Source organism: Elephas maximus, chromosome 12 (genome assembly GCF_024166365.1).
Source record: "Elephas maximus indicus isolate mEleMax1 chromosome 12, mEleMax1 primary haplotype, whole genome shotgun sequence".
In the NCBI taxonomy this organism is placed as follows: domain Eukaryota; kingdom Metazoa; phylum Chordata; class Mammalia; order Proboscidea; family Elephantidae; genus Elephas; species Elephas maximus.
This window is the reverse complement of record NC_064830.1, coordinates 61,984,965-62,011,729: the sequence shown is the minus strand read 5'-3', so window position 1 is coordinate 62,011,729 and position 26,765 is coordinate 61,984,965. Positions and strand designations below refer to the sequence as shown.

The following is a 26,765-nucleotide window of genomic DNA, read 5'->3' as shown; positions in this document are numbered from 1 at the left end:
ATATTCATTGATGATTCTTGCTAAAAAAAAGTCTTTACTCTGATAATTCAAAATGGTGATTTTTTCCAACTCCAGCACTTCCTGCAAATTTATCATTCAGTATTCTACTATAAAGAAGAACCCCTACTCCATTTATTATGTATCCATCCATCCATCCATCCACCCATCCACCCATCCACCCATCCATCCCATCCATCCCATCCATCCCATCCATCCATCCATCCATCCATCCATCCATCCATCCATCCATCCATCCATCCATCCATCCATCCATCCATCCATCCATCCATCCATCCATCCATCACATCCATCCCATCCATCCATCCCATCCATCCATCCCACCCATCCACCCATCCACCCATCCCATCCCATCCATCCCACCCATTCTTCCATCTGTCCCTCCCTCCCTCCCTCCATCATTAGCTTGGACTCGAGGATTCCTGTTTCATTTAAGGGACTATAATCCACCACTGTCCTTATTATATTTTGACACTACTAATTGTCTCAAACTTGGCCAGCAAGAGCCCCTTTAGTCTGGCTTCTGTGTCTTTTTGACATGTCCCCATCATTTGTTTTGAGAAATTCCTTACTTTCTAGCACAAAAAAGATGCTCCAGGCTTATCTTATACCTTCCCTGTACCAGCTTAGGAATCAACTATTTCTCCAAAGAACACTGGTTACTTTCAGTGAGAACTGGTATTTAGATATCTTACTGTTATTAATGTCTAATTTTATGTTATTGTAGTCCAAGAACATACCTGTGTGATTTCAATACTTTTACATTGATCGAGACTTGTTTTCTGGCCTCACATGTAGTCTGTTACATGCCACATGCACTTGAAAAGAATGTGTAGTCAGCTTTCGTGGGATGTTGTGATCCCTAACCATCAATCAGGTCCAGGATCATCTCTCTGACTGATTTTTTTGTCTAGTTGTTCTATCAGTTATTGAGAGAAGAGTATTAAAACCTCCAGCTATGATTGTGGAATTGCCTGTCTTTCTCTTTAATCCAGATAATTTTTGTTTTATGTATTTTGAAGCTCTCTTATTAGGCGCATTAAAACTTATAAGCATTATATATCCCTGATGAACTGATCCTTTCATCACTTTGAAGTGTCCCTTTTTATCCCTGGTAACACTCTCTGTCTTTAGGACTACTTTATCTGATATAAATATAGTCCTCTTGCCTTCTTATAAGGAGCCCTGGTAGTGCAGTCATTAAGTGCTCTGCTGCTAACCGAAAGGTCGATGGTTCAAACCCACCAGGCACTCCGCAGAAGAAAGGTGTGGTAGTCTGCGTCCATAAAGATCACAACCTTTGAAACCCTGTGGGGAAACTCTGCTCTGTCCTATAGGGTCGCTTCAAGCTGGATTTGACTTGACAGCACACAACCAACAACAGTCTTCTTTTGCTTATTGTTTTCATGATACATTCCCACCCCCCCCCCTTTTTTTTTTTACTTTCAGCCTGTCTCTGTCTTTATATTTAAAGTATGTCCCTTGAGGGTCTTGCTTTTTTATCCATTCTGACAGTCTCTGCCTTTTAATTCCATTTTTATTTATTATCTCTCTCTTTGCATTATGTTTTTTAGTGGTTGCTCTATGGGTTACAGATATACAGCTTTTTATAGTCTTCTTAGAGTTAATATTGTATCAGCTCATTTTAAAGGTAGAAATTTTATAACTGTATAGATCCACTTACTGTTTCTTCTCACTTATTATGCTATAGTTGTCATATCTACATACATCATAAACCCCAACCTCTAGTTCCAACCTCTGCGTCATCTCAGGGTTGGTCTCCATTGATTACTTTTCTGTTGAATATAGATTGTGGTTTCCTGGGGTTTTTTGTTTTTTTTTTTTTTTGTATGTCTAGTAATTGGATGGTATCCTAAACATGGCATATGGTGTGTGTATGATGGTCAGAAACTCTGGATCCTGTTATATTCCTCTGAAGAATATTAAATTTTTTTAAGCAAGCATTTAATGTCTCTGAACTCAGACTCCATGCTCTTTCTCCCCTGAGGTAGGCAGCAACTGAAATATCTGTTCAGTTCTCGTGGCTTTAGCTAAGCTGCTTGGCATCTGACGGGCACGTGTGTATTTCAGGGCTCAGCCAGAGATTTGAGCAGAGTTTATACTCAGAATTTGAGGCTTCCCTTCTCTGGTTCTCTCCTTTATGAGACTTACAGCCTCACTTTTCATCTGTGGTCAGCCCAAACTGTAATTTTTTGGTTTTTCAAGCCAGTAAGACTGTGGGTTTTCTATCTGAGTTTTAGCTACCCTCTACATGGTCCAGACTAATGCCTGCCCTCAGGCAAACAAAACAAAACACAGAAAAAATGGGAAACACGTCTGGTGCTGTTCCCTTCTTCCAAGTTTTAACTCCCCTCCTGTCTCTACCTCCCTTGGCTGCTACCTAGTGCAACCTTCAGGTAGGTGTTTTCTATTTTGTCCAGAGTTCACAGTCATTATCTGTGAGAGGGTTGTTCCAGAGGGAGCTGCTCTGCTACCCAGAAGTGGAACCTCCCAGTATTAAAGGGAGCAGCATTGCGTGTAGCAGTGTTGATTCTGCCACTGGGCTGCCAAAGCGTGGCCACTGCACATCCTTCCAACAGCTGCTTTGTGGTTTTTCCCTCTGTCTAGACTTCCTGAGTGGAGGGGAGGACTCAGGATCAACACCAGGAGACAGAGTTTCTCTCTTTCTTCTGAGTCTGAGCACAGAGTAAGGCATTACACTTGTCACAGAAAGGAGAGCATCCTCTGTGCTACAAGGAAAGGAAGGAGTACACATATGGTGAACCTTCTCTGTGCCAGGCACACGCTAGGTGCTTTACACATTTTATCTGATTTCATTCTCATAGTTACTCCATGAGAACAGGTTACTACACCCCAATGCTGTATTTGCCTTCTGAGATCGTGCTAATGTTACCTTAAATTTACAGTAATTTTCTGCAGTAGAAAAAGGATCTTACTATTTGCTAGCAATCCATAAAAGAAGGAAAAAGTCGGCCAAGCAGGTTTGATTTCTCTGCTTTTAAAATCATCAAGCTTTATCACTTTTCAGGTTTCCTGTTCAATCTGTACATGTGAAGATAGCACCCAGATTACCCCAGTGCCTAACTACAACTGCAATTTTGTGGTAACAACCTGTTAGCTTTTATGGCCGTGATTACAGGACAGCCAGTTCTGAAATTTTTTGTTTGTTCAAAGCTTTCAAATCAGTACAAGTTCTCTTAGTGCAGGGATCTGCTGTTTCTTCAGAAAGGACAACTTAATAGAGCAAAAAGGCTGCCTTTACCTTCTACCCCTGAATATTAGGAAAAGAGGGTTCTAATGATGCTGTTATATTTATGGCAAATGTCACACTTTAATGGAGGTGGAATATAAAACATGAGTATATTTAGAAACATAGAGAACTTTCCAGAGATAGGTTTTTAAAAGGAGGAGGTCATGGAGCACCTCTTACAGAGTGACTTTGAGGTGCGGCTTTTGTGACGTGCTTAGCAAACGGTGTTTGGGGAGCTAATTGCCTACTTCTGAAAAGATAAATACAATGATTGTGCTGAATGTTGATGGATTGCATTTGTTGTCTCTTCTAGCCTGATGAAAGATTATTTTTTTAAACCACCCATTAATCAGTTCAGCTTGAACTTCTTGGACCAGGAGCTAGAGCGAACCTACAGGACCAGCTACCAAGAAGAGGTGTGTTCTTCCTTAGAGTACTAATAAACTGGTTGTTTTCATTGGATACTTCACTATTAGTTTTGTGTCTTAGCAGCCTTGTTTTGCTTTGCTTTTCTCCTGAGTGACAGGAAAATGGAGGCTAGTAGTGATTTCCCATGACCTCTAAACCCTCAGTTACATCTGTATATGAATTTGTCTTCACAAAGGAGTGGAAACCAAATCTTTCTGTCCTCTTTTGTCTTACAGCCCAGGCTTATCATTGCCCAGTCCCTTCCCTTTGCAGATGGTCTATTTCCAGGCTCCCCTGGGTGTACCTCTGCCCCAGAGGGCCCTCACACAGCAAGGGAAAGCTCTAGTAGATGCCCGTGCTTGCCCTGCAGTGGGCTTCTCACCTGCTTCTCTGTTGTCTACTTTCTGCCTGCACTGAAATAGGCCAAGCAGCTCAGGAGGCCTTCTGCCTTTCTCTGTAAAGCTGACTCCACACTCCCCTCCTGCTTTAGGGCTTAAACACACTGACTACCACCCCTCCACCACTTAACTCCTGTTGTCCTTTCACTCTCGACTCAAGACACCATTGCTACCAGGAAACCTCCCCTGACCCCCAGACTGGATCACATATCGCCTTTACATGTTTTCTTCTTAGATGTATCCCATTTTTTCATCTTTACTTATGTGACTGCCTTGTCATAGGCCTCCGTTCCCAGACTCTAAACACCCTGAAGCATTCCCTCCTCCTTGTTCCTGACCATCTTATTCTGCAACACTGACAGGTCCTCAGGAAATAAGTACAAGAACCCAGAGCGGGCCGGAGGACTGAGCAGCGGGATCCCTGCCTTCTGTCCTCTGGGCCCAAACTATCCTCATGTTACAAGATCTAAAATGCATATCCTGCCAGCCACAGAACCAAAAGGCTTTTTGACTCAATTTCTGTTCATTCATCCAACACTGACCCAGGCTCTAGGTCACTGACCTAGGCTCTAGAGACAGAACCATGAACCAGACAGACCTAGTACATGCTCAGGGGGTTGGAGGTAGCCAGGAGAGAAGTGGGCTGTGCTGGATGGAGGCCACCCAGGGCTGACAAGCCCCTGGTGGAGGCGGGTCATTGTGGGCAGCATTACCTCCCACAATTCTAATACCTTTGCAGGGAATTCAAGAGGTAAGACCAGACTGGCCCTCTGGGGCACACAACCACCTGCAGAGCTTCTGAGTTTCTCGGACTCGCAGGAGGGAGTTTAATGCCAGGTGGCTGTGGCAGGGTCTTGGCCCCCTCAGGCCCCCAGATCACTGACCACTGCTGCACACCTTGTCTGAGTGTATCCTTCTTCCCTCTGAGGGCAGCCCCGCAGACTCCAGAAGCTCCTCAGGATGTGCAGGTGTGACCAAGACACTAAAGAACCCATTTGTCCTGAAAGAAACACCCACGAATCTAAGACCCCATTATAGCAACTTTCAGCTCTACACTCGCCAACTCAGCCAGCATTCCAAGCCCTGCTGGGGGTGCTGAGCTGACACCACTGCCTCTGGGATAGGGGTGGCCAAAGGGCAGTTCCTGAGATAACTTACTGCGTTACTTTTTCCAAGTGGCGCCTACCTAAAAACCACCAAACCCATTGCTGTCCAGTTGATTCTGACTCATAGTGACCCTATAGGACAGCATAGAACTACCCCACAGGGTTTCTGAGGAGCGGCTGGTGAATTTGAACTGCCGACCTTTTGTTTAGCAGCAAGCTGCATTTTTATCCAAGAGGCACTCAGGACAGTGGTTGAGGGAAGGGACTCGGGGGTGTTTACGTCTGGGTGGAATCCTGGCCTTGCTCCTCAGCTTTGCGACCTTGGGGTGGCCACCTAGCCTTAGTTTCCCAATGTGTACAGGGAGTCGGCAGCATTTCCTTCTCCCTGGGCTGATGAGAGCAGTGACTGAGAGCGTGCCCCAGTGGGTTCACCAGGTGCCTGGATCAGTCTTCTCTTGGGATATGTCAGCTCTGTGGTTACTCCCTCCCTTCTTCCTCTGTGGTTCCCTAGAACTACGTATGTGTCACTTTTCATGCTCAGCATGCTGTCCTGCCCAGTAATATCTGTTCCCCCACTGGGCTGTGAGCATTGTGGAATGGCTCTCCCAGCACCCAGCACCAAGCGAGGCACAGGGAAGCTCCTAAGTAGGGGTAGGGGTCTTTCACTAGCAGTTGTGTGCAGTCATGTGACGGGCAGGTGCCTAAGTCCCCACCTATTACTCCAGTCATGAACTCAGCATCCACACACCTTGCCCCTGGGACTCAACCACTCCCTGACACCTCCTACACATGGCTTTCATGGAATTGGCTTTACCAAAAGGAGCCCTGATGTTGCAGTACTTAAGCACTTGGCTGCTAACTGGAAGGTCGGCAGTTTGAATCCACCAGCTGTTCCACTGGAGAAAGATGAGCAATCTGCTTCATAAAGATTACGGCCTTGGAAACCCTATGGACTATGAGTGGCAACAGGTTCAGTTTGGCCTTACTGAGGCAAAGGTGTAAACCAGCCAGTTGGTGAGTCATATTTCAGGTTAAATAACATGCCTGGGAGAACTCACTGGTTCATAACTGGTTGCTCTGTGACCTTGGGCAAGTTTCTCAACCTCTCTGTGCTTCAGTTTCTTCTTTGTTAGATGGAGTGATAGTTGAAAGTAACCCACCTAAAGCAGCCTGGTCAGATGAGGCATGCGCTCAGTGAGGCTTCGCTATGTTTCCGTCTGAGTTATACACACAGCCAGACAGTGCAGCTCCTCCTCATGCCCCCACCTTCCTCTCCTGTTCCAAACAGGTCATAAAGAATTCTCCCGTGAAGACTTTTGCCAGTGCCACCTTCAGTTCCCTTCTGGATGTGTTTCTGTCAACAACTGTGTTTCTAGTCCTCTCCGTCACCTGCTTCCTGAAGTACAGGGCCACCACCTTGTCCCCACCGCCTGCTGCCCTGGCCATCTTTGGTGTGGCCCTGCTGCTGGAGGTGCTCTCCCTCGTTGTCTCTGTCAGGTAAAGTCCTGGCACAGGTGGGTGTCTCGAGCTGTTAGCTTTTGGCTCCATCTTCTGGTCCTGCGACTGTGGCTGAGCCGTCCACCGGCAGCACAACAGCTTGGCTTCTCCAGTCATATTCCAGGGAATAGGGCCTCATCGCCTCCCCTACCCATACTTCCATGGTGTCTTCTGCAGAGACTCTGGCTCTCTGCACTGGTGGGCACCCTCCTCAGTAGAGGCCTGGTGCCTTCTGCAACCTTGACTGTCACCAGTGAGGCCCTGGGTATCCTAAACCAGAGACTGGAAAAAGGAGAGTGGGAAGATCAGAAAAAAGAGAAAAAGGGAGAGAAGAAGAATGTAGGGTGGAAATGGCAGGGGTGGCCAGCAGTCATCTGGTGCCTCTGCTAAATGTAAGAGCTAAAACGATCAAGCTCTTAGGAGTCATAGGCATAAATCTTCATGACCTTGGATCAGATGGTGATTTCTGAGCTACGAAACCAAAAGCACAGGCAGCAAAAGAAAAAGTAGATAAGTTGAACTTCATCAAAATTTAAAACTTTAGTGCCACAAAGGTCACTGTATTAATCAGGATCCTCCAGAGAAATGGAACCAGTATGGTGTATAGATACACACTCACTCACATACTCGGACAAACATACATATATATATATAGAGAGAGAGAGAGAGATCAATTTTAAGGAATTGTCTCACAAGATTGAGGGGACTGGCAAGCCCGAAATCTGTAGGGCAGGCTGGAAACTCCAGCAGGGTGTCTATGTTATAATCTTGAGGCAGAATTCTTTCTCAGTTTTTGCTCTTAAGGCCTTGAACTAATGGGATGAGGCCCACCCACATTATGGAGGGTGATCTCCTTTCCTTAGAGGCAACCAATTGCAGGTTTTAATCCCATCAACAATATACCTTCACAGCAACATCTGGACTAGTGCTTCACCAGACAGCTGGGCACCAGAGCTAGCCCAGTGGACATAAACTAACTGTCATGGGTGCTGTCAAGGAAGTAAGGAGAAAACCCACAGTATAGGTAGCCTGTTTTGTCAAAATGCAACAAGTGACCCTAAAACAAGGTCTGATGAGCTGAGTGAGGCCAGCTTACTTTGCCATTTACCAAAAGTGAGGGGTAGGATGCCCCCTCAGTGTGTGCCTGCTCACCCTCTCGCCCCATTACAGGATGGTGTTCTTCCTGGAAGATGTCATGTTGTGTACCAAGCGCCTGCTGGAGTGGATCGCCGGCTGGCTTCCTCGTCATTTCATCGGAGCAATCCTGGTGTCACTCCCTGCCCTTGCCGTCTATTCCCATGTCACCTCTGAGTTTGAGACAAACATTCATGTAAGTAAAGGCTGAGCGGTTGTCTTAGCTTGCTGGTGCTACTGTAACAGACACACCACAAGCTGGCGTCTTTAGTGAACAAAAGTTTATGTTGTCACTGTTAAGGAGGCTAGAAGTCGGAATTCAGGGCACTGGCTCTAGAGGAAGGCTCTGTCTCCGCTGGGGAAGATCTTTGTCTCTTTCTGCTTCTGTTCCCCAGTCCCTTGGCTATCTTCACGTGGCAACTGTCTTTCCCCATTTGTGCCTGGTCATCTCTGTGTCTAATCTGCTCTCCTTATATTTCAAAAATGATTAGTTTAGGACCTATCCTACACTGATGGCCTCATTAACATAACAAAGGAAACCCTATTCAAATGGAATTATATCCACAAGTAAAGGGGTTAAGATTCCAACACCTGTTTTGGGGGGACATAAATTCGGTCCAGGACGGTGGTTGTTATTTCTGTGCTCTGGTGGGCTCCCTAGTCACCTTTTTTTTTTTTTTCTTAAATAACCCTGATTATTTGGGATAGTAATTTAAAACAGTATATTAGGAGCCCTGGTGGCACAATTGATAAGTGCTTGGCTGCTAACTGAAAGGTCAGCAGTTTGAACCTGCCAGCAGCTCTGCAGGAGAAAGACCCGGTGACCCACTCCTGTGAAGATTACAGGAAATCCTATGGGGCAGTTCTGCTCTGTCACGTGGCATTACTGTGAGTCATAATCAACCAGACAGTGCCTAACAGCAACAAAGAGGTACAAACCCTCCGTTAATACCCTGTGAAAGAACGCTTGCCTGGGATCGAGAAGTGGGCAGAGAGGCTTAGCCCAGGTCCCTTCTGGTATTCAGCTCCTGTGACTGATCATGCTTACCATGCTTGGTAAAGACACCACCGTAGCCCTGGGAGAACCCTCCCAGGGGTACCTGCGTGCTCCAACTTCACTGAGCCTTCACCAACTTTCAAATCAGTAATTACACGTTTCACAAAGAGGCATCTGTCCCACGTTTCCAAATGACGTAAGATAATGTGCTAGTCTGCAGAATCGGCAGGAATAATTGCGTTGCACCTGGATCAGCTGCTCTTAATCAGAGAAGGAGCTTCGGAGTCAAACTCCACAGAGAGTGGAGTAACATGAGCTGCTGGGCACGGGCTGATTGTACTTGATACTTTAACACCAAATCACGTTTCTGTTGGCAGGCAGCAGGGGGCTCAAAGAAAAAGCTTTCTGAAGGTAACTGATAGTACAGGGGTCACTGTCAAATGGGGTAGCCTACCTTTTCTTTCCACAAAAATAGCTTGCACAGTTTTCACACATCTGGAGGAGAATTTTAGTAGCACAGTGTGAACTTATAAGTTACAGGTCTGGGTAACCTAATGAATTATGATCTGTTGTTGAAATTGCCTGGCTAACCAACAGTAAGAATTACTGCAGGTATCTAAGCAGTTCTGTGATATCAGCAAGATTTTTATATTAAACAGAAATATAGGTAAGTCAGTGTATTAGTTTTCTAGGGCTGCCATAAAAAAAATACGACAAACTGGGTGGCTTATAAGAACAAAAATTTATTGCTCCTCAGCTCTGGAGACTAGGAGTTAGAGGTCAGGGTTTCAGCTCCCTTGAGTCCTTCAGAGGCTTTGAGTGAGAATCTGTTCCATGTTCTTTCCCAGCTTCTGATAACTCCAAGTGTTCCTTGGCTTGCAGCTGCAGCGTCCCACGGCCATCGTCCCTCTGTGTCTGTGTCTCTTCTCTTTTGTAAGGACACCACTCATTGGATTAGGACCCACCATACACCAGTATGACTTCAGGTTAACCTAACTGATAACATCATCTAAGATCCTATTTCCAGATAGGGTCACATTTACAGGTACAGGGGTTAGGACTTCACCATTATCTTTTTTTCAGGGGAGGGGGGATGGAGAGGACTCAATTTAATCCATAACAGTGAGCAAACCATCAATCTCAGAATGTTTAAACAGAGGTGCGGTGAGCCGGCCATGGGGAAGTGGCAGAGGAGGGTCCTGACAGGGTTTGTCTTGTTGCAGTTTACCACGTTCGTGTGCTCAGCCATCCTCATCGCTGTCGTGCAGTACTGCAACTTCTGCCAGCTCAGCTCCTGGATGCGGTCCTCGCTGGCCACCATTGTTGGGGCTGGGCCCCTGCTCCTGCTTTATATCTCCCTGTGTCCAGACAGGTACATAGTTGTGCTCCACAGCTGACACTCACAGTCACAGAAGCAGCTGTCCTGATGCCTCTCACTTCTCAGACAACAACTTAGCATTAGAACCAGTGCTCTTTTCTGTGACGGATACTTACTATCCCAACATGAAACTCATAGGGAAAATAACTTTCAACACACATAATGTCAGGAAATTAATAAAGTGCACTAAGAGTAACATGGAGTTCCTGGCTGGTGCAAATGATGAACACACTTGTCTGCTAACCAAAAGATGAGGTACAAATCCACCCAGAGGCACTTCAGAAGAAAGGCCTGACGATCTACTTCCAAAAAATCAGCCATTGAAAACTCTGTGGAGCACTCAATTTGCCTCCTGCACATTTCCAACCAGTTTTGTGGCTTTTGACCTCTTTCAATTAAATACGTAGTTAGAAGTATACCCACTCCTTACTTATCGATATGGTTAGGTTCCAAAGACCAGATCGTTAGGTGAAAATGTGGCGTTATGTGAAAATGGAGGATGACCACATCAGATCACAATCCTGGAGGATGACTACATCATTATTTAAGTGCCAGATTACATCATTTCGTAACTGCCAAATCACTGAGAATCATGGCCTGGCCAAGTTGACACATAACCTTCACATCCAGCGTTACTCTTGCCTCATACCTTGGCATTCGTTACTGTCAGATCATGGATACATCATTAATGTGCAAAATAGTTGGATGGCAGATTTTTTTCTGTTGTTGTAAATGCAAAATGTTGGATAACGAGATACTTGATATAGCAGAATGTGCACAGTGAGCAACTTGTTGAGCAAGTTCATAAGCATGCCTGTAACCCTTTAAGCTTCTGTAACAGTAATAACTTCTAAGTATTCAGCTTTTGTGTAACTGCTTGTAAGAAACATTTCACTACTGGCATGTATTAAAGGACCACCTGTTTATACTTACAATAGGTTTAGACTAGCAAGACATTGCTTAGGGCACCTTTTTCCGCCAATAACAGTAATCAGCCAAAGCCTTCAGCAGTTCTTTTCAAAATTACTCCCTTACTTTCTAGGAGGCATTGGTGTCTGACCCCAGACTCTAACCCATAGGACATCATGGATAAGTCCTAACAGTAAAACAAATGCCCTAGATACTTTCTCTATTTGATCTTGTTGACCTTGGTGATTGTGCCTACTTTCCATAACTGGTAGAAAGGCCTTTTGGCTATATTACTGTTGTTACCATTTTGTTATTCTTTATGAGTTACCACACAGTATCAAATTATCATCAAAATTATTATCCTTAACTATCTAATTTGATCTCTGCATTAAAAAAGGAAAGCTGTTTGTTTAAACTCTTCTCATGTTACTTTATGTCATACCTTCTTTGCTTTTTTCTATTAATATTTTCTTGCATTTTAATTTCAGTTCCATAATAATTGCACACCTTGATGCAGTACAGAATTTCAGGTAAGCTTCTTATGCCGATGTTGGGATACATGGGTGTAGCTATATGAATATGACTACTGCTTATTTCTAAATGTACTGAAAACAGCATGGCTTAAATGAACGATATATGCATACCAAAAAAGGGGAAAGTGGAAAACATTCACTTGTTAAAATATGAGATTATAGTTATCATATCTTTCTCGAAAAATAAAATGATTATTAGAGTTGGTTTAATTTTGTTTGAGACTTTAAGCATACAACAAAGAAGATTTCACAAACCCAACAGAAGTAGTAGTACATTATCCTCTAAATTATTTCAAAATAACTGACAAGAAACTGGAAAGGATAAATGTTAAGCCCTTGCTTTACTCTAAGCATCAAAATAAATTCTAAAAATTAGAGTCAAAAATAAAAATTAAACTATATAAAATCTTGAAAAATAAATTAGTTATCAGGCTTTTAAGACAGAGATAACTTTCCCATCTTAGAAATAATAAAACAACAAAAGAAAATACTGATTGGTAGATTAGAGACAGAGAAAGTCAAAGCAGGCTGAGAAAAATAATCTGTGGTACTATTATATAGGGTTGCTATGAGTCGGAATCAATTTGACAGCAACAGGCTTGACTTTTTTGTTATTATATAAAGAGCTAATTAAGAGATAGATAAAGGACAAAAAAATTTGTAAAAAAGGAAATGTGGGTAGAAGATACACACAGAAATGTAGTCAATATCATTACTATGAAGTCATTGCAGATTTAGATAACTATAAAATTCCTTTTGGTCTTTTAAATTGGGCCTTCAAAAAGTTGTAATGCTAATAATACCTATTGTAGGAAGTGTATGTTACATTCTAAATTATCGATGATATCTAATTCGCATTAGCTATTAGGCACTTAAAATATACATTTGCTTAACCCTCTCAATAATCTGACACATAGGTGACTTTGTCCCCATTTTACAGCTGAGGAAGCTGAAACTCAGAGGGTAAGGCACTGGCCTATGGTCACACAGCCAGTCACTGGCAGTGGTTAAACCCCGGCCTCCGGGACTCCCCTACCAGGCTCTTTCTGCCATGCCTCAGTACAAGAGTTTCAGAAAGTAATTTGACAGTCTGTAAAAAACAGTCATAAAAATGTTCATAGCCTTTAACCTAACAATTCCATTTTTGCTAATCTCCCGAGGAAATCATTCAGCAATATAGAAAAGATTGTATGCCCACAGATATTCATCATAGTGATAGATTATAGTGAAAATTCGTCAGCAACTTCAGTTGTCAGTAATAAGGAAATTTATGTAAATTTCAATACACATACACAAATATTGCGGTTTATGCAGCAGTTGCACATCAGGCAGCACTATGGGAAGCATTTATGGTTTTCTTTTTTCATGTATTATGTGAAATTTCAAATATACTGCAGTTACAACTAGGTTATTTCATTAAATATGAAAAAAGGGAAGAGATCACTCTAAAATGGTAATATTTGTGATATAATAATATCATGAGTTTATGAGGGATTTTTTTTTTCTGTTTTTACGATTAAAAATAAAATATCTGTGAGCATTTAGGTATTGGTAAGGAAGTGGCTAGAGGAAAAAAACCAGAATGCAAATATGTTTGTAGGTGTGATTATAACTATTCGAATTTAAAAGTAAAAAGTAAAACACCTAGGTGTCTTTTTTTTTTAAATTAACTTTTTATTGACATATAACATTTACACAGGAAAGTACCAGATCATAAGAGTATATAGCTCAATGAATTCTCACAAGCAAACATAACCATTTAACCACCACCCAGACCAAGAAATAGAACATTACCAGCACGCCAGAAGTCCCCCTCGTGCCCCCTTCTAGGGACTCCCTTCCTCACCCCTAGGTGTAGTTTTTAAAATTGCAGTGAAGTACACCAAAATGTTAACAAATGCCATGTTTAGCGGATTAGGATGGCAAATGTTTTTTTTTTTTCCTGTTTTTCTCTTTTTCAGTCCCTCTTCTCAGTGATAATGGATTATACTCTGTTTTACTTTAAATTTCATTTATGATTTAATGTCCAACTAGCAAATCATAAATGAACTCTTGCATTTAGTCACATAAAAGTTCTCTTTTGGGAACTGACCTTTGCAATTTGAATTTGGGAATAGGATCATCACTTTTGTTCTTCCTATATTAGAATAAGAAATATAGGCTGTACTGTGGAAGTCATGATTTTACTTACTTGGTACAGTTATCTTCTGTTGCAAATCAGCCAACTTGGGTGCCAGATATAAATTCAGTTTAGTAGGACTCATTTCTTTTAACCAAAAACCAAACCTGCTGCCGTCAACTTGATTCTGACTCATACTGACCCTGTAGGACAGAGAAGAACTGCGCCGTAGGGTTCTTAAGGCTGTAATCTTTACGGGAGCAGATTACTAGGTCTCTTCTCTCCCGGAATGGCTAGTGGGGTTGAACTGCTGGTTGACCTTTCGGTTAGCAGCTGAGTGCTTTTACCACTGAGCCAGGGATCCTTCTTCTTTTAAGCAAAGCTTAAAAAAAAAAAAACCAAGAATCGTTGTCTCTTTTCTCTTTCCCTCTCAAACCAGCCCTTGCTTTTCTCCATCCAGAGGGGACTGGCCTGTGCCATCTCCAGAGTTGGGCCACACTGTGGCTTTGGCTATAGTCACAGCATGAAGAGCAACAGAAGCAATAGACTGATTGAGGAAACCCAGCTACAATCACCCATTTCTACCATGGGGCTTTAGAATACCTTCTGTGCCATGAAGATTACTTTACAGCGTGGCAGTGTAGAGAGGGCTATCCCTTGGTATCAGTGCTTTGGAGAAACTGAAAGGAAGACAGACTCCCCACCCCTAGAGGAGCTCACAGCACAGGAAAGTCTGGCTCTCCCCTTCTAGACCCTCTTCTTACAATATTGAAAAGCCAACCAGAGGGCTTAAGGGTGCTATGCATAAGTCTGTTTTAGCCATCTAAAGTAAATAGTTACTATGTTTAGCACTTGAGATTCATGGTATATATTGAACTTAATTAACAGCTTTTAGCAAAATAAATGAGTGAAGCTCAGTGTGTCTCACCGTAGAGGACTTTTCTGGTTCCTAGTTTACAAGTGTTGAGTCATAGAACCTTTGTCGGGGGTCCCTAAGACCACCCCCAAGTTTGACAATTTGCCAGGAGAACTCACAGGACTTGCATATAGTTGCACTTACAGCTGTGGTTTATTACAGCAAAGGGAAAAGGCACATTGGGAGAAGTCTGGAAGAAGCTGGACACAGCTCCCAAGGGTCCTCGCCCCATGGGGTCACACAAATACCCACTGTCATCAAGTTGATTCTGATTCATAGTGGCCCCCACAGGGCAGTGTAGAACTGCCCCATGTAGTTTCCAAGGCTGTACATCTTAAGGAAGCAGAGTGCCACATCTTTCACCGCCAGAACAGCTGGCTGGTGGGTTTGAACTGCCTGCCTTTTGGTTAATAGTGGAGCTCTTTAACCACTGTGGCACTGTGTGTTTAATTCCCCAGCACTGAGTTGTGACAACATGTGTAAAATGTTACAGAGATCAGCGCCCAAGATTTTTGTTGGGGGCAAAGCACATGGACTTCCCTGTCTGGGATGTACCAAAATTCTGGGCCCCCAAAAGAAAAGCAGATGTTCAGTATCAGCCACATTGCATGTATGAACAGTTTAGGCACAGTGAGCCTTGCTTACCTGGGAATGGCAGGAACCCTCCCAAAATCTAAGTTTCCTGATGCCAGCCAAGGGCCAGTCTTGCAAACAGGCTTTCTAAGGAGAGCATTCTCAGGCCTGCTCTGTTAGCTTTTTTCTGCGTAGAACCTCAGGCCAGAAAGGAATGACCCTCCAGCCTATCTTCATTAAGTCGTTCCTGGCCTGAGGTTCTATGCAGAAAAAAGCATAGAACTTAAAGAAGGACTTTTTGACCCTCCAGCTCATCTCCTAGGAACCAGGGATATCACTGGATATCATTGCTGATGTCAGATGGATCCTGGCTGAAAGCAGAGAATACCAGCAAAGATGTTTACCTGTGTTTTATTGACTGTGCTAAGGCATTCGACTCTGTGTCTCATAACAAATTATGGATAACATTGTGGAGAATGGGGATTCTGAAACACTTAATTGTGCTCATGAGGAATCTGTTCATGGATCAAGAGGAAGTCATTTGAACAGAACAAGGGGATACTGCATGGTTTAAAATCAGGAAAGGTGTGCATCAGGGTTGTATCCTTTCACCATACCTATTCAGTCTTATGCTGAGCAAATAATCTAAGAAGCTGGGCTATATGAAGAAGAATGGGGCATCAGGATTGGAGGAAGACCCATTAACAACCTGCGTTATACAGATGACACAACCTTGCTTGCTGAAAGTGAAGAGGATTTGAAACACTTACTGATGAAGATCAAAGACTACAGCCTTCAGTATGGATTACACCTCAACCTAAAGAAAACGAAAATCCTCACAACTGGACCAAATAAGCAACATCATGATAAACAGAGGAAAGATTGAAGTTGTCAAAGATTTAATTTTACTTGGATTGACAGTCTACACCCATGGAAGCAACAGTCAAGAAATCAAAGGATGCAGTGCATTGGGCAAGTCTGCTGCAAAAGACCTCTTTAAAGTGTTGAAAAGCAAAGATGTCACCCTGAAGACTAAGATGTGCCTGACCCAAGCCATGGTGTTTTCAGTTGCCTCATATGCATGCAAAAGCTGGACAATGAATAAGGAAGACTGAAGAAGAATTGATGCCTTCGATTGTGGTATTGGCGAAGAATATTGAATATACCATGGACTGCCAAAAGAATGAACAAATCTGTCTCGGAAGAAGCATAACTGGAATGTTCCTTAGAGGCAAGGATGGCAAGATGTCTCACATACTTTGGACATGTTATCAGGAGTGATCAGTCCCTGGAGAAGGACATCATGCTTGGTAAAGTAGAAGGTCAGCAAAAAAGAGAAAGACCCTCAACGAGATGGCTTGACACAGTAGCTTCAACAGTGGGCTCAAGCATAGCAACAATTGTGAGAATGGCACAGGACTGGGCAGTGTTTTGTTCTGTTGTGCATAGGGTCGCTATGAGTTAGAACTGACTCAGTGGCATCTAACAACAACAACAGCCCATCTTCACAGTTTGTACGTGAGGAAATTGAGACCCAGAGAGAGGATGTGACTTCAAAGTTCCAGAACTCTGCAGTGGTCAAGCTGGAAAATAGCCTCCGGTCTTCTTAATCCAAGGCCAGGGCTTTTGTGACTGCATCATGGAGGGCCATGCTAGTCAAGTTCATTATTTTTTAATATCCTTAAGTACAGGCAAAGGAGCCCTGGTGGTACAGTGGTAAAGCGCTCAGCTGCTAACTGAAAGGTTAGTGGTTCTAACCCACTAGCCACTTCACGGGAGAAAGATGTGACATTCTCCTTCCGTAAAGATTACAGCCTTGAAAACCTTATGGGACAGTTCTACTCTGTCCTATAGGGTGGCTGAGTCAGAGTCAATGGCAATGGGGTTTTTTTGGTTTAAATACAGGCAACACTAAAACTTGTTACATGCTTTGATTAAAGAATAGAGCTTCCTGTGCAGCAGAGCTGTCTCATTAGTTGAGGATCTGTCTATGTATTGACCTAGCCAATTGTTCATAAAATCTAGTGGCCTTCAGGCTACACAATATATATGGGCAGAGCAATCACAGAATTGTCTTAAAAAAAAAATAGAAAAAAGACTAGAAGAAAATTCAAGTATTAACAGTGATTGCCTCTGGAGAAATTTTTTTTCCTAAATTGTCTATGATGAATGTGTAGTACTTATAAATAGAAAAAATGTAGATTTTAAAAATAAACTTTAAAAGAAATTATGCTATTCTCCACTAATCTTCAGTCTTCCTACCCCAGCTGTCACCCACCAGCACTATCAAGCTGGGGAATAGCTCCATGGGAGATAGGTTAAATGATCAGAGGAAATTAGAAATTAGTTCAGCCTCTTAGAAGGGCAATTTGGAAATTTCTAGCAAAATTCTAAATGCACAGTATTTAAAATCACTGAGCAATTCCATCTGTAGGAGTTTATCCCACAGGTAGATTCATTCATATGCACAAAGATGTACGCACAGGAATACTCACTGCTTTGTTGTTTGTAATAAGACAGGCACGACCCAGGTGTCCCTCTGTAGGAGTCTGGCTGTTGCAGCACATCCATGTATTAGAATTCTACATGACCACAAGAAATTGTAACATTGGTTACCTCTAAAGACACTGACTCCCCATTGCTTGTACTATTTGAGTTTCTTACAGTGTGCATATGTTACTCTTAAAAGTAGACATATTCTTTGAAGAAATGTTAAAGTTGTCTTAGATGATTTTGCCAAAACAGAACTAGCCCAGAGGGGGAAAATGGTATTTTGCCAAACTTTTATATGGGTAGAGAGTAGAGAACTTATAAACATTCTTTGTAAAATCATAAGACTTTCAAAAACAAAGTCAGATTAGAAATCTAAGGAGCAAGTATATTAGGGAATACTACTGTATCAATGTTAAATTTCTTGAGTAGATAACGGTGGTGTGGTCACGAAGGAAGATGTCCTTTTTAGGAGACACATACTGAATGTTTTTAAGTATGTGTATGTGTTTAGAGAGAAAGAAAGGAAAAAGGTAAAATGTTAACAATTTTTGAATCCAGGTGCCAGGTACATGGATATTTATTTTATAAGTCTGTAAATTTTTCAAAATAACAATTATTTTACTAGTCTGAAAAGTTTTCAAAATAAAGAGTTTGGGGAAAGAGAGAAAAAAAGATTTTAAAAATCAAGAAGATAAAAGACTTCTGAAGAACCAAGCAATGATAAAGCACTTATTAAAGAAGTTATCAACATAAGCCAGTCTATCTCTGCACATCTTTAGCCAAATTAACGAGCATGGATTGCTTTGTGGCTCCCAGTGGTTGAAGGTCTGATCTCAGCAGAACTTGGAGCAGGTTGCTGGTTAACTGGGCTGTTTCAGAACCTTGAAGTGCAGAGTAGGCACCTTTCACTTAAAGATGAATTTAAAAGGACCTGTTCTTTCTCTTCCCTTTGTTCTCCAGTTCCCAGGGGAGTCCCTGCAGTGGCTCACTGCCACATGACAGCAGGAAGCCAGCCAGTCTGATTGGCCAGGAGGTGGTTCTCGTCTTCTTTCTTCTGCTCCTCCTGGTCTGGTTCCTGAACCGAGAGTTCGAAGTCAGCTACCGCTTACACTACCATGGCGACGTGGAAGCGGACCTTCACCGCACCAAGATCCAGAGCATGCGAGACCAGGCTGACTGGCTGCTGAGAAACATCATTCCTTACCATGTGGCCGAGCAGCTCAAGGTGTCTCAGACCTATTCCAAGAACCATGACAGTGGAGGGGTCATCTTCGCCAGCATCGTCAACTTCAGCGAATTCTACGAGGAGAACTACGAGGGGGGCAAGGAGTGCTACAGGGTCCTCAACGAACTCATTGGGGACTTTGACGAGCTCCTAAGCAAGCCGGACTACAGCAGCATTGAGAAGATCAAGACCATTGGGGCGACCTACATGGCTGCCTCGGGGCTGAACACGGCTCAGTGCCAGGATAGCAGCCACCCGCAGGAACACCTGCAGATCCTGTTCGAGTTTGCCAAGGAGATGATGCGTGTGGTGGATGACTTCAATAACAACATGTTGTGGTTCAACTTCAAACTCCGTGTCGGCTTCAACCATGGGCCCCTGACTGCAGGAGTCATCGGCACCACAAAGCTGCTGTACGATATCTGGGGGGACACGGTCAACATTGCCAGCAGGATGGATACCACTGGGGTAGAATGCCGCATTCAGGTGAGTGAAGAGAGCTACCGGGTCCTGAGCAAGATGGGCTATGACTTTGACTACAGAGGGACAGTGAATGTCAAGGGGAAAGGTCAGATGAAGACCTACCTCTACCCCAAGTGTATAGACAACGGGATCGTGCCTCAACACCAGCTGTCCATCTCCCCGGACATCCGGGTCCAGGTGGACGGGAGCATCGGGCGGTCACCCACTGATGAGATCGCCAACCTGGTGCCTTCTGTACAGAATTTGGACAGGGCGTCTCTGAGTTCCGATAGCAGCACACAGGCCAAGGATGTCCACCTGTCTTCTAAGAGGCCCTGGAGGGAGCCTGTCAGAGCAGAAGAGAGTTGCCGCTTCAGCAAAGCCATGGAGAAAAGCGACTGTGAGGAAGTAGGGCTGGAGGAAGCCAATGAGCTCACCAAGCTCAATGTCTCCGGGAGCTTGTGACGCAGCGCTGAAAAGCTGCCCGCGGTGCTCTGTTCGTCAAAACACAATAATATTTGTATTAGGCTATTGCACCTATCCAGGTGCCACAGTGCCACCCCTGGACGTGGTGTGCTGTCATTTCAGCCCTGACTTCTGTGTGGATGATGAATATTCAGGGCTCACTCCCACCCATTTCTTCCCACCTGCTCCATTCCCGGGACGCCTCCCGCCTCTGTGTCACCCGCTCAGCAGTGTGGAAAATAACAAGTGCCTTCAGGGGTTGGCCTTGGTCTCCATGCCTAGGGACAGAGGCCGCTGGGTGAAATCATGGCTCTGGATGTCACTGGACTTTGAAAACAGAGGTTGTGGTTATCATTTTTATTTCTTTTTCTCACAAGAATTTTTTTTTTTTTTTTTGGCTAATACGATGTTTCTGAGGTTTATTGTTTTTTTTTTCTGTATACATGATAGCGTTCTACATGACCTGACCTTTCTATGTAAACACATACACGCACACATCTGCATTTATGAAACTGATATAAAGTGCCAGTAGTTTACTGAGAAGGGTGTGTCTGAGGGGCATGTGAGCTGAGGAAAGCATTCAGCAGTCAGCAGAGAGGGCCCCACACGCAGCCAGAGAGCTCTTCAGAGAGCAACCCTCGAGTCCTTTCCTTGCAGGCTGTCTGTACTGCCTTCCCTATGATGAGTGGTTTTAGGAGCTCATCTGCATCCGGGCCAAGATGTCAAATGCTAACAGGTAACACTGTGTGTGAGCTGAGGCCTCAGGTTTTTTCAAAGCCAGCATTCATCCTGCCCCCTACCCCGAGGAATCTTCCAGTTGGGAGTGAAGGTGGTTGTCTTCGAAGCTGCCGCATCCAAGAGAGAAACTCAAAATAAATGTCCTAGGGTTACATCTATTTATTTATTTATTTATCAGGTGGTGTGTGTTGGGGGATAGCAGGGGCCTTGGCGGAAGGAAGCAGGCTTTGTAGGGCCGGGGATGGGCTGAGCAGAACCAGGAGGAGCTGTCTACTACTAGTTCAGGCACCTCAAGCCTCCCCTTGAGGGCAGGTGCTAGGTGGGATTCCTATCAAAGCTGAGGGGCCTTCCCAGACATCAAATGCACTTCGGGTGGGAAAAATGCTCAGCCTCCCTTTTCCAATGGAACACTACTGCTGCAGGGTCAGGATTAGTCCCCTTATGGAGGAAGCCTGGGCCATGAGCTGAGCCTAAGAACAGGTAGACAGGGGTGGCGCTCTCTTCCTTTCCACCAATTCCAACAGTGTTCTCGTGGTTTCCCAACTGCAGGCCGCATGTGGCCTATCTGTGGTAGGATTCATTCTTATAAGCTGACTCCAGCCCCCTTCTGATTGAGTTCTTACACTGTATTTAGGGAGAGTCATCTGTATGCAGATGAGGCGTGTTGCCTGGACGAAGTATAGAAAACCAAGTAGCTTCACTTCTGTGCTGTTTCCAACTGGGTTTGTAATTGCTACAATGAGTCTGAAGTTTATGGAGAACTGAGCTACAGTCTCCCTGTCGTGGTTGTAGTTTAAGGTGACACTGATGCACAGCTCGGAAGGTAATTAATTTGAGGACGAGCGCCTTATCTATTGAGGTCTTCACCATCTTGCCCATGTGCATTTTCTTTTCACTGTTAAATCTTACTGTAGAGTTTTCACAGCTGCATTAAGTCCCAGTATTATCCCTCCTCCCCAAATGTTTACAGAATCTGCATAAAGAAGTAATGGTTCTGCTCAGTCAGCTCGTCAAGGGATGTGCAGGAGTGGCTTCGTGGCACCCGGAATCTTGGCATCCCCGGACCCAGAGCCCTCTCAGTCACTGAGTCTCTCCTTCATGAGTCACTGCCAGTGTGTTGCTCTTCCAGTACCACAGAGGGGACGGCTGTGACAATACCACGCTTCTAAAGAGTGTATTCTTACGAAATATTGCACAACTTTTGTTTGTTTTTTTTTTCCTTAAGAAATACTACCTGATGCCCCCCTTGAATGTAGGAATTGTTGGCACTTCAGGAGTTTTCTTCCACAGTATTAAGGGGTGTATACAAGGGCTGTCATTTCCCCTTACTCTCTGTTCTCCAGGCTCCAGAGCTAGAACGGCATGTAATGGGGCTGGGTGGTTGCCAACGAGCGATACAGTCTTGGCTGTTTCACAAAGTGGACTGTACAGCAGCTCACCTCCTCACACGTCTTCCCTATCAAACTGTCCTCCTTCACTGAGTGCAAAAGTGTTTGTGACTTCTGACCCCGCAAGACTGAGGAGCTAATGCATTAACATCTGGCGGCCTAGTCTAGCTTTGCGTGAATGCAGATTTTAGAATGGTCTTTACAAACCACCCTGAGCCTTCAGAAATGGCTGGTACAAATGCTCCCTTTGGGCCACATGGCAACTCTGATCCCCTAGGTCCCTGCCCTGAAGCATACCTCAACACGGAGCATAGACCATCTGCAGTGGAGACGTCATGCATCCAGATCTGTTGGCATTGAACAAGTGGTTGCTGGAGACAGACAGGTTTCTAAGCAGTGGGCTCAAGTGCTAGCAACAAGAAGGATGTGTCCTTCAGTGTGGCAATACCTCTTACAAACTTAGGGCAAGAAGCAGTACTTCAGAATTGAATGTGTGTAAATAGTTGCTCTGAGTTGCAATTGCTATTTTCCTCTTGGCCCTAGGTCAGATCAAATTGTATATATTAATACATGATAAACAAGCACACATAATTTTATCCAATGCAAACAAATGTAAAGCATCAGTTATGAAACCCTTCAGAAGTTTGGAGAGTTCCCCAGGTGACACCCCACTGCGTATGACCCTACTGAAGCCAACTTCCCTCATACGTCACCCCTGCAGATTTGCACTCAACGGAGAGCCAAAAGGTGGTGTGCTTCCCATCATGCAGGCTAGTAATAGCTTGTAGTCTCCAAAGATGCATCTGTATTTGAATTTATAGATTTTCCAGGTGAGCATTTTTTGATTGGTGGTTTCAGAAAAATCATATCCTGCCTAGAATCTGAAATTAAATGAGCAAGAACAAACTGTTTGCCTTTTCTATATTTCATTTGCTCTGCTCTTTTTAAATTGTTAACTCTAAATTTCAAAATGCATCCACTGAAGAAATGGACATTAAAATATTCATAAATCTAATACTTGATGCCTGGTATTTCCTCATTGAAGAGGGCAGTACTGCTAATGTGTTCCGCACTTTGTGGCTGAAATAGGAAGATTTGCATTTTCTTCACATCATGCCTTGGAAAACAGGTCAACTAAAAAAACCCTGTTCATATATGCATTTTTGTTTATTTTAATGGAAATATTTGCTGTAAATTTTGGTTGAGAAGTATTTATTTTTACATGGAATTTTAAAAAATAAAAATCAGGTTGCAGGACAAGTTTTGCTTGTGACAGTGTCCCTAGTCAGGCCTTCTAAATTGCTTTTCACTGCAACATCTTGAGAGAAGGAGTTGACTGAGCAAACAAAGTAGGCTTTCTGAAAAGATGCTCCCAAGTAGTCTCTCCCTGGCAGAGTAATTGGGACACCATATCGTGGTGGCTTCTGGTGTTTTGGGAGCAGTCACAACCCATTTCAGAATCTGTTTAAAGTCACGGAGTCTCTTCCAAGAAACACACATGTGCCATTTTGTGCATATCTTAGGGAGTTTGTGAATATCTTAGGGAGTTCACAGTACCTCCAAATCTGAAGCCAAACTGTGGATCTTCTGGGGCTCCATGGGGAGTCCCTGGGTTCTGCAAATGGTTAATGCCTTCACCTACTAACTGAAAGGTTGGAGGTTTGAATTCACCCAGAGGCACCTCAGAAGAAAGGCCTGGCAATCTACTTCTGAAAAATCAGCTATCGAAAATCCTATGGAGTGCAGTTCTACTCTTACACACGTGGCGTCGCCATGAGTCCGAAGGGACTCTACGACAACTGGTTAAGATGCCACAGACCTCAAGCTTAGAGCTGCTTCCTCTAAAAGGCTTTTCCTGGTGACTCATGTATTCAGAGCAGATACCCCATCTTGGACTCTGCTAAAGGAAATGAAGCCGGGGCCCCCAGCCATCGCTCCTGACAATAAGGACACCTCTCTGAGGAGGGCACACCTTCCTTCCCGAGGCTATGCTGCAGGCATCCCCAGGAACCTTCTGGAGGTTAGTGAATATCAGTCTTCGCTGCATTGAAGGCCTTGTAAGAACATGAGTCTTTCTACAAGAAAGGGCACCCCAGGGACACCAGATAATTTCTGAAACGGTTGAGAAAGATGGCCTGTAATTTCTGTGCTAAGCCTCAGGATTATCACTTGTGGTTTTTCTTTCATCTGAAATCTTTTTCGCATGTGGTAGATTTTTCCCCTGCTGTGGGAATCTATCATTGTGGCCACTTGGAATAGGTCCCAAGTACCAGGAACAGGAAGCTAGCTGGGGAAAGAGATAATGAAAGGAAGTGATTAAGAAAAAGTACACTCGCACACTATATATGAGTAAATTCAACATCTTCCTAAGTGTCTATTTTTATACAGTTTCTTTGTAAAAACTTGTTTTTTTATAACGTGACTCCAAAGAGCCGTTACTGAATAGTGGAGTAATCTGAGTTCGGGGAATTCTCATATTCCTGCTAGGCCTGAAGCTCTGACTGTTTTTGTTAGGTGCCATCAAGTCAGTTCGTCCCGTATGTACAATGGAATGAAACACCGCCCGGTCCTGTGCCATCCTCACAATCGTTACTGTGTTTGAACCCATTGTTGCAGCCAGTGTGTCAATCCATCTTATTGAGGGTCTTCGTCTTTTTCACTGTCCCTCTGCTTTACCAAGCATGATGTCCTCCAACGACTGGTCCCTCCTGATAACGTGTCCAAACTACATGAGACAAAGTCTCATCATCTTCACTTCTAAGGAGCATTCTGATGAAGATCAAAGACTACAGCTTCAGTATGAATTACACCGTAACGTAAAACAAAAATCTTCATGACTGGACCAATAAGCAACATCAAGGAAAATGGAGAAAATACTGAAGCTGCAAAGGAGAAAGAATGAAGCAATCTGACTGAGACCTCATTCATTCACAGCAGTGACTCCTCACCTCCTTTTGGCTCACCAAGACTTTTGATAATTTGATGAAAGTTGTGGCTCCTTTCTCCAGAAAAACGCACTTGAAATAAACCCACTTGATGTGGCATGCAATTTCAAGAGTTTCTGGATTCAAAGAACCCCAGACCCACAATAACCTGAGGAATGATGATTTGTAATTGTAAATATCTGTGAATGAGATTGCCAAGTGTTTCTGGACCCTCCATCAGAAACTTGATCAAACATGTTAATGCTGCTCATTTATATTACATATTTCTAATCAAGAGTATATTCCACCACCCCAACCCGGCTTCAGTGGCTGTTCATTTCCCTGGGCCTGAGATAGGCCCAGTTGAGTACTAGAGCCATCCTCCAGACCCTGGAGAAGGAATAAATCCGCGATTGGGGGTAAAGATAATTTGCCAGCTCCACTAACCGGAGAGGTCAGGACAGAAGTGGCTCCTGTAAAACATAAATGGTCTGTGAGTACTTTTCCCCCCTGCATGGACCTGTGTGGTATATTTTAGGAGAATAGGCCTTGTTGGCAGACTACAACTATTTCAGCTGTGTGGTGGAAGGGTGGGTGTTTGACACCACTTTGCCTATAAAACAGGGTCCTCACCTACCCACATCAGGGGCTGAAGGACTGGTGGCTTCACTCAGGTCACCCAGCCACCTGTGACAGGGGCCCAAGGATAACTGGTACCTGCCAGCCCTTACAGCCAAAAACATTGGGTGCCCATGGTCCATCTGCAGAACCCACCCACCTGTATGTTTTAGGGAACAGGGACACGCTTTCCTCAGAGACACTAGGGGGATGATTCTCAGCCCCCTGCCTTGTTCAGAGCGTGACCCCCTGCTGCAATCAGATACCTGTACCTACACCAATCACCCCTGCCCCTCTAAGACTGTAGGATAGAGCCTGTACCACACACTTGATGATCAGTTACCTGGACACCTGAGCTGAATTCATACAAGAAAACTAAACGGACTCCTAGACTCATATACCTGATAACAGTTCTAGCCATCTCATGAGAGGACGTCAGAGGTTCAAAGGTGAAAATAATCAAGCTAGCTCACTCAAGCAACCTATTTGGGCGTATCAAAACAAAACAAAGCAAGAAACTATGATTCAGTAAGCAAACATAAAGTTAACTAATACAATAACTTATAGATGGCTTGGAGACAACAGTCAGTATCAAGTCACATAAAGAAACAGACCATGATTACCTCAACAAGCTCTCAAAACAAAGAATCAAGGGATCTTCTAGATGAAAGTATGTTCCTGAAATTACGGGAGGCAGGATACAAAAGATTAATATACAGAACCCTTCAAGAGATCAGGAAGGAAATCAGGCAATATGCAGACCAAGCCAAGGAACACACAGATAAAGCAGTTGAAGAAATTAAAAAGGTTATTCAGGAACATAATGAAAAATTTAATAAGCTGGAAAAATCCATAGACAGCAATCAGAAATTCAGAAGATTAACAATAAAATTACAGAATTAGACAATACAAAGTCAGAGGAGTAGAATTGAGCAAATGGAAGGCAGAATTTGTGAACTTGAAGATAAAGCACTTGGTACCAATATATTTGAAGAAAAATCAGAATTTTTAAAAAATGAAGAAAACTTGAGAATCATGTGGAACTCTATCAAGAGAAATAACCTACGAGAGATTGGCGTTCTAGAAGAGGGAGGGATAACAAAATACAGACAGAATTGTTGAAGATTTGTTCGCAGAAAACTTCCCTGATATTGTGAAAGATGAGAAGATATCGATCCAAGATGCACATCAAACT

At 43.6% G+C, this 26,765-nt stretch overlaps 1 protein-coding gene across 1 annotated transcript in view; it reads left to right on the top strand.

Moving 5' to 3' along the window:
* ADCY9 (adenylate cyclase 9) overlaps positions 1-23,897 on the top strand; it is a 159,735-nt gene extending 135,838 nt beyond the window's left edge. Inside the window, exons 6-11 of the mRNA XM_049903812.1 lie at positions 3,603-3,705; positions 6,490-6,698; positions 7,869-8,028; positions 10,053-10,201; positions 11,605-11,646; positions 18,711-23,897. Coding sequence (XP_049759769.1) covers positions 3,603-3,705; positions 6,490-6,698; positions 7,869-8,028; positions 10,053-10,201; positions 11,605-11,646; positions 18,711-19,902 — 1,855 coding nt within the window. The 3' untranslated portion in view covers positions 19,903-23,897. The remainder of the gene's footprint in view (positions 1-3,602; positions 3,706-6,489; positions 6,699-7,868; positions 8,029-10,052; positions 10,202-11,604; positions 11,647-18,710) is intronic.
* Positions 23,898-26,765: the final 2,868 nt, after the last annotated feature.